Below are 13652 nucleotides of genomic sequence, written 5' to 3' on the forward strand. Positions count from 1 at the left end.
GCTCTAAAAATGGTTCTAAAAAAGTCGGGAAAAAGTTGGGAATTTTAAAATGTGTTTTGAGTGGTCTGGATATGCTAAAAACATTTCTATCCGTGTATTGAGACTTGATTTGATTTTATTGTAAAAAAAAAACACAAATTTGGAGGGGACAAGTTATGCACGATCCGCTTGATGAGTTTGCTAAAATTTCAATTAAACTACAAAAAAAAACTCTTCATTATTCGGAGGATGAAAATTAATCCATTGCAAAAAAATAAAAAAATATTAAAATCGAAATAACAAGCCATAGTTTCAACATTTGAATAAAAAAAAGTGCTTTAAAATGCATTTTACACTAGTTCAGTTGTTTTGCAATCATTAGTTTTCATAAAATGTAAGATTTTCATAAATTCAAAAGATTTTTAAATCAACCTAGACATTCTAAAAACGATTCTAAACACAAAGGAATGCATTTTAACTTGATATATGCACTTAAATTTTAATTAAAATTTGAAGTTTGTTGAAAACATTTTTTTTTTTGCCTCCTGATTTTTCGGGCCAACATTTTAAATAAAATGTCGGGTCAACACTTCAAACAAAATTTTTACCAGGCTACAATATGAAAAATGTTTCCGGTGATTCCTTTTAAAAGTTAAATGTTTAACAATTTTTAGTAAATCCCCGCTTCCCCACGGCGGGTCATCCTAACTCCTGGACTTTACTACCCATCAATCCGCCAGCGCCGTAAGCTTACTCGTGCTAACAAACGAGGGCTGATTTAATGGCTCGATTTGTTATCAGGCAGCAAACGTGGGACAGCGCAGAATGGCCCGGCCGGCCGGAGATTGGGGGGATATGTTTGCATAGAATTTGTGGCCCCGCCGCGCACAGATAAGCGAAGCCTATAAAAGGCGCGACCGCACGCCCGGGGCCGGCCACTTTCTGCCCTGGCACGCTCCCGACAGGATGGTGAGGGCGTCTGACTTCAGTGACAGTGTCTTTCTTTGATAAGCTTGTGGTGATAACAGCGGTTTTCTTTTCTCTTTGTGCAGATCACCACTACTTCAACATGCGGAACAACATCGATACCCAACCGTTGGCCACGGTCCGGGGCCAGCAGCTGGAGCTGGGTCGGTTCCGGCCGGTTTTTAGCCACGAGGAAAGCTTCAAGCGGCTCGAGGACGAGGAGCAGGAGGAGGAGTACATTGACGTGATCGGGGAGTACCCGTCGTCGGAACCGGAACCGGAAGTCCTGGTTCCGAAGGCGCAGTCCCTGCTGGAGCAACCTCCGTCCAAGATCTACTACGACAACATCGAGAAGGAGTCCAGCGATGGCGGATTCTTCGATCGGGACGACCTCGAGGACGAGGACGAACGCAACGAGCTGGTCATCGACTGCAAGCTGCTCAACGGCGGCGGTGAACCCAGCGACCCCCTCAAGAAGAAGACTGACCTCAGAATCTGTGAGCCCCAACCCAAACCTCAAAGCCAAAAGTTTCTCTTTCCTCCGACTGCGACGGCGACGATGACCTCGGCCGCAGCACAGGAACCGGAAGTCGTGTTCAACTTTACCCTCGTGGACACCCAACTTGTGTACAACGAATCAAAATTGGTACAAAAGGACAACCCAGTCATATCAGTCCACATCCCACCACCGCCGCAGAACCCAAAACACCCAGCGTCGATGCTTCAACATCACTTACAACATAGTCAGCCGCAGCAGCAGCAGACGAGGATCGCAAGTCAGTTGCGAAATTTGAAGGAGGTGCGAACGACGAAGCCGTACTCCCGATTGATGCCGAACGATCCCCGGAGGATGTCCCGCGGTTATAGGAGTGTGACGAGCGGAGTGCCGGTTAAGCGACTCGTTGGGCTGACCATCGGAGATCAGACGATTGGGAGTAGGTCGAGGTGAGTGTTGTTGAGATTTGTTTGGGAGGGTGGAAAGTGTTGAAGTATGGTGCGGCTCCATTGAAGTGGTGGTGCACGTGCACCATGGTTGGGGAAAAGCTGGATGGGATATTTTTTACTTAGGTCAAAGTTTCACAATTTGAGTTGGTTGCATTCAAATTTTTATTGATCCTTTTAAAATTATTATTCCGTCCTGATTTTTTTTTTCATGCATCGATGCCCGTTTGTCTCTTGTTCTATCTTGATAGGAATCCCAACAAGGTAATGCAAGGGAGCATAGGAGCATCGACATGTTGATGTTACAAATGGCGACCACGGTGTGTTTACTCTATGAACATCTCAATATCCTATTATTATTTTTTTCTTGAAAAAAAAACTAAATATTTGAGTGCGAAAAATGCTCTCTTTATTTAACAAACAAATTATAATGTCATAAATTGCTATAAGCTAAGTGCGGACATCGGAAGAAACGCGGATAAAAAAAAGTTGCGCATTCTTTTCGTGACCTCTCAAGAAAAGTTGACAGTTCGGTTCGAGATTCAAGAGAGAAAAAAAAGATTAAAATATTGAGAAAATTTTAAATTATAAAATAAAAAAACAGACAAATTCATAATTGATGGATTTAACAATTTAAAAATTCCAAAATTTAAGTAAAATTTACAAAAATTTAAAAATCCGAAAACTAAAATTTCTGAATAAAAAAATAAACTCTTTAATTTTAAAATTCTACAATTCTGGAATTTTTTTTATTTACAAATCCTTTCGTTCTAAAATTTTTGAGTTCCAAAACTTTTTGATTTCTTCAAACCAAAAATCTTAAATTCATATACAGTACGGTAACTGCAACGGTAACTGGGCTGAGAACGTAGCCCAGTCACCGAATGCTGCTCGCTAAGTGGGCTGAACGAAAAATAACAAGGGGACCGCCGATGCATAATATTTTGCAAATAAAATATAAAATAAATTTTACTCACATTTATTTACAAGGCTTACTTTTCACTTTACTCTAATTGTGACTAGAAATTAAATATTTTTTTAAGTTAGGCCGTGGCAAATATTTTTCATAGTTTATGTTACAGAAAATCAGGCATTTTTTGAGTCCTATTTTAGGTTAGAAACCCAAATTATTAAAAAGATAAGAATTTCTTGATTGGATTATCCGGACGTAAATTTGACAAGAACTTTAGAAATCGAGAACGAACTTTTTTTTAATTTTTATTTCCCAGATTTTGAATTTTTTTATTCTAGAATATTAAAAATACTTGACTTTTTTAAATTATCATTTCATAATTTTTTTTAATTGTTGCATTTTTCAATACGGTCCAGACTCGATTATACAAGGTTTGTATCTAATCACGAACAAAAACATTTTTTTATATATTTTTTTTATTGGCTATTCCAATTCTGCGAGTAGTTAATCGCCTATTGAATTACAAAATGCATTTTTTTATATTTCATCACCGCCATTTGGCCGCCATCCTAGACTTCAAAATTCTAAATCACTTTATCGTAGTTTATGGGTTATACTGCTCAACAATAAAAAAAAATCCTGATTCGATTATCCGAAGTGAAAATTTTCTCAGGGCTTTGGATAATCGAGTCTCTTAAATTTTTTTAAATTTTAGAATTTTAGAAGCTTAGTTTTTTTGGCCTTTTGAATTTCTTATTTTTTTAGTTTTTGTATTTGATTTTTTGTACATAAAATTTCTGAATTTCTTTTTTCCCCCCTCCCCCTTAAAAATTGCTTTAAAAAATCAGGAGCAAAAATAAAATTAAAAAAATATAATTTTTAAGATAATAGAAGGTCTAATAAACTGAAAAACAACCAGAAATGCATTTTTCTGCATTGATAACAGTAATAAATAGCATGTTTGAGCTCGTTTAAAAATATTTTGATTTTTTTTTTTGATTCCGATGTGCATATACTTCAAAAAATATTTGCAATGTTTTTTTTTGTATATTTGTATGTTGGAAAGTTTTTTGTATATTTATTTATTCCATAAGGCTGGTACAAATTTTATTTAAAGTTTTTGTCTTCCCCTCCCTCCCCCCCCCTCCCCCTTAAAAGTTGGCCCGAAAAGTCAGGTGGCAAAAAAGTATTTTTTCAATTTTTTTTAATAAAAATTGAACTGCAATCAGCTGAAATCAATTAAAAATGCATTCCCCTGCGTTCATTTTTAGCATGTTTGGATTGATTTAAAAATGTTTAGAATTTTTAAAAAATTTCGATGTTTATTATCGCAATTTTTTTTTTGTTTAAATTTTTGTTTTCGTCAAATCTTATATTTTTTGAAAACTAATGATTGCAAAACAACTAAACAAGTGTAAAATGCATTTTAAAACACTTTTTCCATGCAAATGTTGAAACTATGACTTGTTATTTCAACATTTTTTTTGTTTGGCTATGCATAATTTGTCACAAAATTGCATCAACTAATTACCCGCAAACACATTTGAGCATTAAACAATGCTTACCTTTGAATATTTCATCAAAAAACTATGTATTACCCCAGAGCAACCAGATTGTGAAAAAACATTCAAAACAAGTTCTTTAAAAAAATATATCAGATGTGTTCAATATAGGTAGAGATACTTGCGAAGAAAAAAAACACTTGCAGTTTAGTTAAAAATCCAAAGCGATTTTCTCCAAAATTCATGAATCTAATTTCTAATTACACAATTTTCATCCCCTTCTTCTGGACTTGTAGCTTTTCCTCAATGAGGTGAGGAAGACAAAAACAGTTGACTTGCAAGTGAGCAATGTTATTGATTAAATTAACATAAAGTTGAGCTGCATAATGCATGTAGTAGAATATTCATCTACAAATGTTTTAATCAGCCCATTACATTGAACATTGTTGGTTCATTAGTTAACCTTTTTTAATTATGAAATAAACAAAAAATAAATAAAATTTATATCTAATATGTCACCTTCTTCTCCCTTCCAGAAATTCAGCCTTTGCACCCCCTACGAAATCTCACTACATTGTCCGCGAGGCATCGGTTCAGCAGTTACCAGCAACGAACAACAGCAGCAGCCGACGCCCTGTTCTTGTGCCATCCTATCCACCTCAAACAGTTGTGGAAAAGCTACCAAAGAAACCCTCAGTAGATCCTCCAATCCCTCACTCATCACCCCATCCACCACCACCACGTGGCTACGTCAAAATTCTACCCCGTCGAGATCCACCCCCACCCTCGGAACGACCCCGAACCGTAACATACCTACCGGTCCAGTTCGGGTTTGGCTCCTCAGTGCTGCACAATCTGTACGACGACCAGAAGCCACTCGACTTCTCCAAAGACTCGCCCCTTTGGCAGTACGAAGCCATGCTCAAAGGCCCACGCGAGCAGCAACTGCGCCAAGGTTACCACATCCTGAACTCGCTACCCATCCCGAAGCCTCCGAAACCACCGCAGCGTGCCATCCGACCCAAGCTCGTCCCCATGAAGCGACACCCGACACTGTGCCAGCTGAGACGATCTTCGGCGCCTCCTCCGTTACCCCGGCTCAAGGTTCCACCACCCCCACCTCCAACGGCCGTGATCGACCTGGTCAGTCCCCCCGCACCACCTACGGAACCCCGTCCCAAACCCGCCGAGTCGTTCCGCGCCGCCATGCAAACCCAAATCGACGCGTTCTTCGTGCAACGCCAAAAGGAGATTTGCGCCGCCCTGCGCAACTACAGCGACGAACGCATCGACGTGGACCAACTGTTCGCGCAGCTGGAACAACTCGAGATCCGGTACAACCGCGATTACCTCGGCCTGGCCGGAATCCTCATCAAGCGGTACGGGTGTCGCTTCCGGGCCACCTTCCAGATGGACTACAAGTGGCCCGAGCGGCCGCAGGACTTTGTCGAGTACTTTGCCAACCTGCGCCGCCAGAGTGACCTCAAACCGCGTGCCACCGACGCCACGCTGGACATTTACCGGATGGTGGTGGGCGGACTGCTCGAGCAGTTCCGAGCCTCGATGGAGCACTTTCTCTCTAGCAATCTGGAAGCGGTCGGAAGGCAGCATTAACGGTGTCAAGTTGATGCTCGAAAATTGGAGAATTACAGGGACCTACAGGGACTCTTGTTCGGTGCTCGAATCCGTAGAAGAAAATAATTCAATGTGCCTCGTTAGATGATTTTCGTTTTTAATAATAAGTAGGAGAAGAGACTCATATCTGTTTTTTTTTTTGTTTTGTTAAGCTTTTACCAGTGCAAAAGAAAAAGTGCGCATAGATGTGATATAGTGCCCTAAGTCTGAAGTAGCAGTAGCAGTTGGTATAGAGATGTGTAAAAAGTGTAAACGGATAAGCAATCTTTGAAAACACATGTGTTGATGGTGCCCGAAAGGACGGAGCACTTCGAATATTTTGTAAAACTAATTTAATGAAATGCAATTTCATGTGCCTTCTTGTAATGAGCGTGTTTTTTGTAATATCACAAATCTTCAATAGAAAATTTTTTAGTCAACAGTTTAATACTGATATGATGGAGACGGAAAAAAAATAAAATAAAATTGTTAAAATTGCAAACAATGAAGCAAAAACCAATCATGAAATTTGTTCAATTTTACCAATGCAATTTTTTTTTCATGTATTTGTATTTATTTTGCAAATCGTTTGTCCCAAAAATTATATTGTTTTTTCAAGCTTCAGGGTGACCACCAAATTTCTAAAATTTTCCCGGTTTCGGAAATTTTCAAATTCCAGGTTTTCCCTAGTTCAAATGTATTTTTTTCCTTTCCTCTAACTTTCCCCCATCTATTAGCTATTTCTAAGGTTATTTTGTAACTTATTTCCTTCAGTAGATTTACTCGATTCCGTAAGCACCGGCAAACTCTGTTCCCAACTTTGAATTAATCAGCTGTTGAAAGGTAGTCCACATAGTTACTTCACACAAGTAAAATGAAAATAAATGAAATGAAAAGGTGTAATTTTGAACAACTTTCGTCATAACATAACATTTTTTTCAGTTTTCAATAAATCATAAAACATGTTTAATTTGGTTTTTTTTCCTTTATCGATTTTTTTATTGATGAATTCCTTCATTCCTATATTTTTAAATTTCATAATTTTTTAAATCTTGAATTTACCATTTTTGAATTCTTGAAAATTTTAGGAAAAAAATTAAATACATAAATATTTGTGTTTTTGAACATTCAACTTCTAGAAATTTTGAAATTCTTATTTTTGGAATTCATTAATTTTACAATTTTTTAAATTATTCATTTTAATATTCATGAAACTGCAAAATATTTAACTTTTGAATTTTGAAATTTATGATTTTTTTTTTTATTTTGCCTTTTGAGTTCTTAGAACCTCAAAATTTCTGAACTTCAAAAATTTAAAGACTTAATTTTTCTTTCAGAAATTAAGTAATTCAAAAATGCAAATTTCTCGGATTAGTTTTCAAAAAGACGTAAGAGCCAGTGGTAAATAAAGCCTTCTTTGCATCGGTATTCGACGCACTTATGAAAAGCCAATTTCAGAAATGCTTAAGATTGTTCATCTACATGTCTTTCATGTGCCCCAAACTAAAAATAAATGAAATTTTGTTATAATTTGGAGAAAAACGAATTATAGTGTCGGAGGTCACGGTGGCTCTTACGGCTTTTTGAAAACTCACCCGAAAATTAGTCTTTTTGAATTCCAAATTTTTGATTTCTCGAATTTAAAAATTTATGAATTTTTTAAAATCTATATTTTTTAAATTCTTAGTTTTCAAAATTCTTACACTCTTTAAAAATTTAAAAATTTGTTTTTTAAATACTTGCATTTTAGATTTTATAGGATTCCAGATTATTGAATTTTGGATATTTTTGATTTTTTTTAATATTTGAAATTCTGCATTTTTCAATTTTATTCCAATGTTTCAGTTTTATGTTTAAGGATTTTAAAATATTTGTATTGATGAATTTATTAATTCCTATATTTTAAAATTTCATAATTAATTGACTCCTGAATTTACAATTTTTGAATTCTTCAAAATTTCTGGAAAATAAATAAATTCATAGATATTTGCATTTTTGAACATTCAACAATTAAAAAATATTAAAATTCTAATGTTTTGAATTCTTCTTCTTCTTTTTTTTCATTTCAAAATTCATAAAACTGTAAAATCGTTAACTTTTGAATTCTTTTAAATTTCTATGTTTTTAAATTTTGTTTGTTTAGATCCCAGAATTTTAAAATTTCTGAACAAGAATAATTTGGAGTCCTAATTTTTTTCAGAAATTAAGAAGTTCAAAAGTGTAAATTCAGTATTTTAGATTTTTTTAATTTCTAGAATTTAAAAAATTATGAATTCCAGAATTTTTAAATGTTGTTTATATTGAAAAAAATAATAAAATTTGGTTTGGAGATTTTTTTTAAGATCCTGAAATTCAAAAGTTCTGAAATTCTGTTCTCAAAATTCTTACATTCTTTAAAAATTCAAAAAATAGTTTTTTAAATACCGTAAACCGGGGTGACTTTGATAGGATTTCAATTTGTTTTTGGAATATTTTCCAACAGGTAAGGTTTTTCTCAAGATTATTATTTTTAAAACATGTACTGGGGTAGGCCACACAAAGTCCATGCACTATTTTGGAAAAAAAGTTTTTTCAATAGTGTTTAGAAAAATAGTTAAGTTAAAAATTCTTGGTTTAAATTCCGGGATGACTTTGATAGTCATAGTTTTTCTTGTTAAAATCATATTTAAGATGTTCGAACTTTATTTGTACGTGAAATGTACCATCACTATAGTAGCTAATATAGTTTTTAAGAAAAAAAAATCGATGTTTATATTTTGTTAACTAAGGTTATAAGCTTTTTAACAAAAAACGTATAAATTTTAGGTAAAATTGTTAAAAAGTCGGAATTTCACTTGAAATTTGTTAAAACTAATTTTGTTGATAAAATTATCGAATTATATTGCATTTTATACTATACTAAGCACGAATCACAAGTTTTCACATTTTACATGATTTTTTGTGAAATTTATTATTTACAAACTTATTTAATCTTCTCCTAGTAAATTTTTTTCCAAAGAATCCGAAAACGCATCCCGTTTTCCGATTTAAAATCATGTTCATTGAGAACATCATGACACTTTGAGAAGTTAAAAATAATTACTTTCATCAACATTTTCTTAACTATAGTTAACTAACTTTTTTAAACTTTTCAAAATCTTATAAAAAGTTCTTCTTGAGGTACTTTGAACATTTCTCTACTACGGTCAATATGATTCTAAACCATTCCGTACGTATTTTAATTGTACTCTTCATTTTGCGGAAAAATCGAAAACCTGTCAAAGTCACCCCGGCAATCAAAGTCACCCCGTTTTACGGTACTTGCATTTTAGATTTCTTAGGATTCCAAATTATTAAATTTTGGAAATTTTAGATTTTTTTAAATATTTGTAATTCTGATTTTTTTATATTTGTATTGATGAATTCATTTTTTCCTATATTTTTAAATTCCATGATTTTGACTCCTGAATTTACAGTTTTTGAATTATTGATTTTTTTTGGGAAAATAAATAATTTTAAAACTAAAATTAAATGTTTGAACATTTAATGTTTAGAAATACAGTCCAGACACGATTATACAAATTCTATTATCCGAAAGTTTGTATGGGACTTCAGAAAATCGAATCATGAACAATTTTTTTCTTATTTTTTTTTGTTTCTCATTTTTTACATCAAATTCGAGTTCTGCGACCCCATTTTAGTTAAATTTGAATGGTTTATGGCCTATTAAATAAAAAAATGCGCCATCACTTCAGAGTAGTTTTAGGGGTCATTCTTAAGCTCGACAATCAAAACTAAGGCAACGAATTGTTTTTTGTGATTCGATTATCCAAAGTGAAATTTTGCCAAGGCCTTCGGATAATCGAGTCCGGACTGTATTGAAATTCTAATTTTTAAAATTATTCGTTTTAAAATTCATAAAACAGTAAAATAGTTATCTTTTTAAATTTGCGTAATTTTTATTTTTTGAAATTAGCTTTTTTAGTTCCCGGAATTTTAAAATTTCTGAACTTTAAAAATTAGAGTCAGAAATTAAGAAATTCAAAAATGCAAATTTAGTATTTTTGAATGTCCTGCAAATTTAGTATTTTTGAATGTCCTAATTTCTGATTTCTTGAATTTACAAATTTATGAATTCCAGATTTTTTAAATGTTTTATGATTCTTTATGTAAAGTACAACTACTTTTGAATTGCTTCTGAATCCATAAATTAAAAAAATCCAGAGAACTAAATTATCATTGTTATTGCTTTTCATCTGTTTTTCAATTCTGAGAAAAAAAAACAAAATCCGCCAGAAAGCAGAAGGAAGAAAAAGGTTTTGTTGAACTTGTTTTGAAATGATTTCTAAACATTGTGTTATGTGACACTTCTCGTAGCCGCACATCTTGAATGAGTAACGTGTCCCACCTTTTCCACTGCTTAAGTTTCTTTCCAACGAATAAAATCCAAGTTCGATTATTATTATTCTATTAAATTTGTATTTCTCATCAACCTTACATTCGATAGCCGACCTTCTACACGTTTATTGTTGTTTGAATAGTAGTTTTATTTTGTTACTGTTACGTTGCAGATCGAGCAATACACGTGTGTTAGTTAGTTTCTAAACTATTTATATATATTTTAATCTTTATATTTATTTTGTTTTTGCTGAATATCTCGCTTCACTACCGTCTAATGCTATTAAAGTTTGTTTTAAATTTAAACCATCTTAAATCGTCTCACTTGTTACTTTCTTACTTTTATATACAATAAAACATCTATTCTGTACTCTGTTCGCTTCGCTCTCCAAAGTTTTGTTTAAACTCAATCAAATTCAAACAGAATAATTTTACTTTCTTTTTCTAAGTTGCCATTAAACGGCAACATTCGAGCTTTTACAACTGTTTTCCTACACACACACATGCCCACTCAATTTTTAAGATGTAATAAAGCTTTGATCAATAATAGATAGTAACCGCACGTGTGTGTGTGTTTTGCGATGCTTTTAGCGTAAAAACAGCATTTCCTTGATGTATTGTGTTGGGTACTTTCACTATTGTTTTAAACCAGATTTGCTTTGCTCGCTTCTTGCGTGGTTTGCTAGTGACACTAAAATTTAGCTTCTTTTTAGTTTTCATCAATTTTAAACATGTCAATAGAGTATACATTTCGAGTTTGTACTTAACAAAGTGTGTTTTGTTTGTTGCTTTCTAGGTAACATTTAGTATTTCTGTGTTTTTGTTCAGAGTTTGTTATTTTCTACAACAAATCGAATAAAGAAGCCAGCAAATGATGATTGAAACACTTTATTACTAACAAACAGAAAAACAAACAATCAAGTAACAAAATACCCGTAAAATGTAAACACACAAAACAAATGCACAAAGGGGAAGCAGTCAGCGACCAAAGCTTTCTCTGTCGAATATCTGGCCAGCATTAAATTAAATCTAAATCTCCGAAAGGAGAGTCCTTCACGCGGTTTTCTCAAATTCCGCGATCATTTCGTTATTCCTAGTAAAACGTAGAAAATAAATCGAACGCAAAGAAAGCCTTGCCACTTTAACGGAGGAGAGGATTTGGGAAGGAATTTGGGGGTAGGAAAGGTGAAGTGTTTGTCAGTCGATTTGCTTATGCACTAAACAGAGGGGAGGAACCTTAATTTTACATGGACATCTTCCGTTTGCTCTTGAATCCGCCGACGGCGACCGACGTGGGCGCCATCATCGGCTCGTTACATGGCGTGACCAGATCGTTCTGGGGCGTTTGCAGCGCGTACTGCTGAAGCGATTGCTGACCGCCGCCGTTGCTGCTGTTGAGATAGGTTGGAAGCGCGTACATCGAGACGTTGGCCAGCGGCAGCGGGTCCAACTTTTTGAACATTTTAATCTTTTGCTTTTCGGCCATCACGGGCGACGACAGCTGCGAGTGGTGCTTGGGCGTGACCGGCAAGCTGCCGCTGGTGGGCGTTCCGGTGAGTGAGCACTCGCGCAGCATCATCAGGTGGTCCAGCTTGTCGACGGTGGCGGCGAGTTCGTGCTCCCAGATTTCCTGCTCCTGCTGTTGGCCGTCGCCACCCTCGACCGGTCGCACGGCCAACGTTTTCACCTTCTGCCGGAGCAGCTCCAGGTTCAGGTCGGTGTCGTGCATGTAGTCGTCGTCCTCCGTGGGGTCCTTTTCGCTGACGGCGGAACTGGTGGCCAGCGACGTACTTCCCACCGAGTGGATCTCGCACTTGTCCAGCTCGCTCGATATGTCCGGCATATTGCTGCTGTAGACGGGCGAGGCCAGCTTTGACGACGTCGAGGAGGACGACGCAGCCGCTGCTGTTGCCATCGGGGGAAGGTTGGCCAGTTCGGCACCCACGCCGGGTTCCCGAGGTCCCGACGGAGCGGCCATACTCAAGTCGCCCCGTTGTTTGTGGATTTCCTCGCTTATTTGTTCCAGGTTTCGGAGGGCGGTTCCGTAGGCGGTCTTGGCGGAGGCGATCTGGTCTTCCAGCTGCTGGATTCGACCCTTTTGGGCTTCAAGCTGCTCCTGGCACAGTTGCTTCTCCTCGAAGTATGGCTTGGATTTGTGGATGCTGCGGCGGTTGCGTTCCTCCAGTTGGGATACCTAAAAAGAAAATTAGAAAATGTTAAAAAATACTGATTGAGCTTGTGTGGTTGCGAACTCAAGCATTCCAACCCAAGCCAAGCATTTTGGTTTTCTCCAATTTTAAGTGGATTAAGACATCGAAGTGAACCCTGAAGAATTTTATTGATAAAAAAAAACAACATCGTTGAGGGGCGACTTCAACATTTCCCTCTGACTAAAATGGAAGCACTTGCTGCTACTGCATAGAGGTTAACGTCGGCGTCGTTGCTAGAGATTCTTTGCGTATGAGTAATTCTTTACGTTATCACATATCGACCTTTCTTTGTATTATTTTAAGTCCATGCCTTCAAGCATTTTCTATTTTAAAAAAACCATTTTGCATCATTAGTTTTTTTTCTCATTCAAGACTGCATACAAATTAGCAGGCAGTGCATACAAAATGGGCATGGCAATATCTAAAAATCTGTTTCTAAACAAAGGATTTTTTATTTTTATGATAACAATTATTCAGAAAAATAGGTATACGAGAAAAATAAGCCCATTTTTTAAATTGACTTTTTATCATTGTAGTTTTAAAATATATTTTTAATTTTCAATTTCGAATTTAAAAATGTGATTCAATATTCCAAAAATACAGTCCAGACTCGATTATCCGAAGTTTCGATTATCAGAAGTTCGATTATCCGAAGGTTTGTAAGGGACTTCGGATAATCGAATCACGAACAATTTTTTTTTTCGTATTTACTTTAAACATCAAATTTGAGTTCTGTGACTCCATTTTAGTTAAATTTGAATGGTTGGTTGCGTTTTAAATCGAAAAATGCTTTTTTTTTTTTTTCAATATTTCATCACCGTCGTTTTGGCCGCCATTTGGGAATTAAAAACTCTAAATCACCTTAGAGTAGTTTGGAGGTCATACTAAAGTTCAACAATCAAAAATAAAACAGCGAAAAAAAATTTCGTGATTCGATTATCCGAAGTGAAATTTTGCCAAGGCCTTCGGAAAATCGAGTCTGGACTGTATTTTGAGATGAACAATCAAAGTTGCAATCGAAAAATACTTTACACATTTTTTGCTAAAGTGCACCGTTTTCAAGATATAATGCCTAAGCAATTGACAAAGCAAAAAGTTTAACAAAAGTTTCATTTTCTAACATTGAAAATTGAGCTAATAGTTTTGAGA

The 13652-nt window shown here is 35.5% G+C and overlaps 2 protein-coding genes across 6 annotated transcripts in view; one reads left to right on the forward strand and one right to left on the reverse strand.

Moving 5' to 3' along the window:
* Positions 1-6303, forward strand: part of LOC120432658 (uncharacterized) — a 60396-nt gene extending 54093 nt beyond the window's left edge. For 2 of the 3 annotated variants that reach the window (XM_039597903.2, XM_039597902.2), the window contains 2 exons: positions 1032-1890; positions 4839-6303. In XM_039597903.2, coding sequence (XP_039453837.1) covers positions 1032-1890; positions 4839-5916 — 1937 coding nt within the window. In that variant the 3' untranslated portion in view covers positions 5917-6303. Of the gene's footprint in view, positions 1-688; positions 949-1031; positions 1891-4838 lie in introns of those variants that run through there. The other variant, XM_039597904.2, reaches the window with a different exon arrangement.
* A 4048-nt stretch (positions 6304-10351) lies between these two features.
* The window catches only part of LOC120432665 (SH3 domain-binding protein 5 homolog), an 84506-nt gene continuing 81205 nt past the window's right edge, over positions 10352-13652 (reverse strand). For all 3 annotated transcript variants that reach the window (XM_039597914.2, XM_039597912.2, XM_039597911.2), the window contains one exon: positions 10352-12487. In XM_039597914.2, coding sequence (XP_039453848.1) covers positions 11537-12487 — 951 coding nt within the window. In that variant the 3' untranslated portion in view covers positions 10352-11536. The remainder of the gene's footprint in view (positions 12488-13652) is intronic.

The sequence above is a fragment of the Culex pipiens genome, chromosome 2, assembly GCF_016801865.2.
Source record: "Culex pipiens pallens isolate TS chromosome 2, TS_CPP_V2, whole genome shotgun sequence".
Taxonomy (NCBI): Eukaryota; Metazoa; Arthropoda; class Insecta; order Diptera; family Culicidae; genus Culex; species Culex pipiens.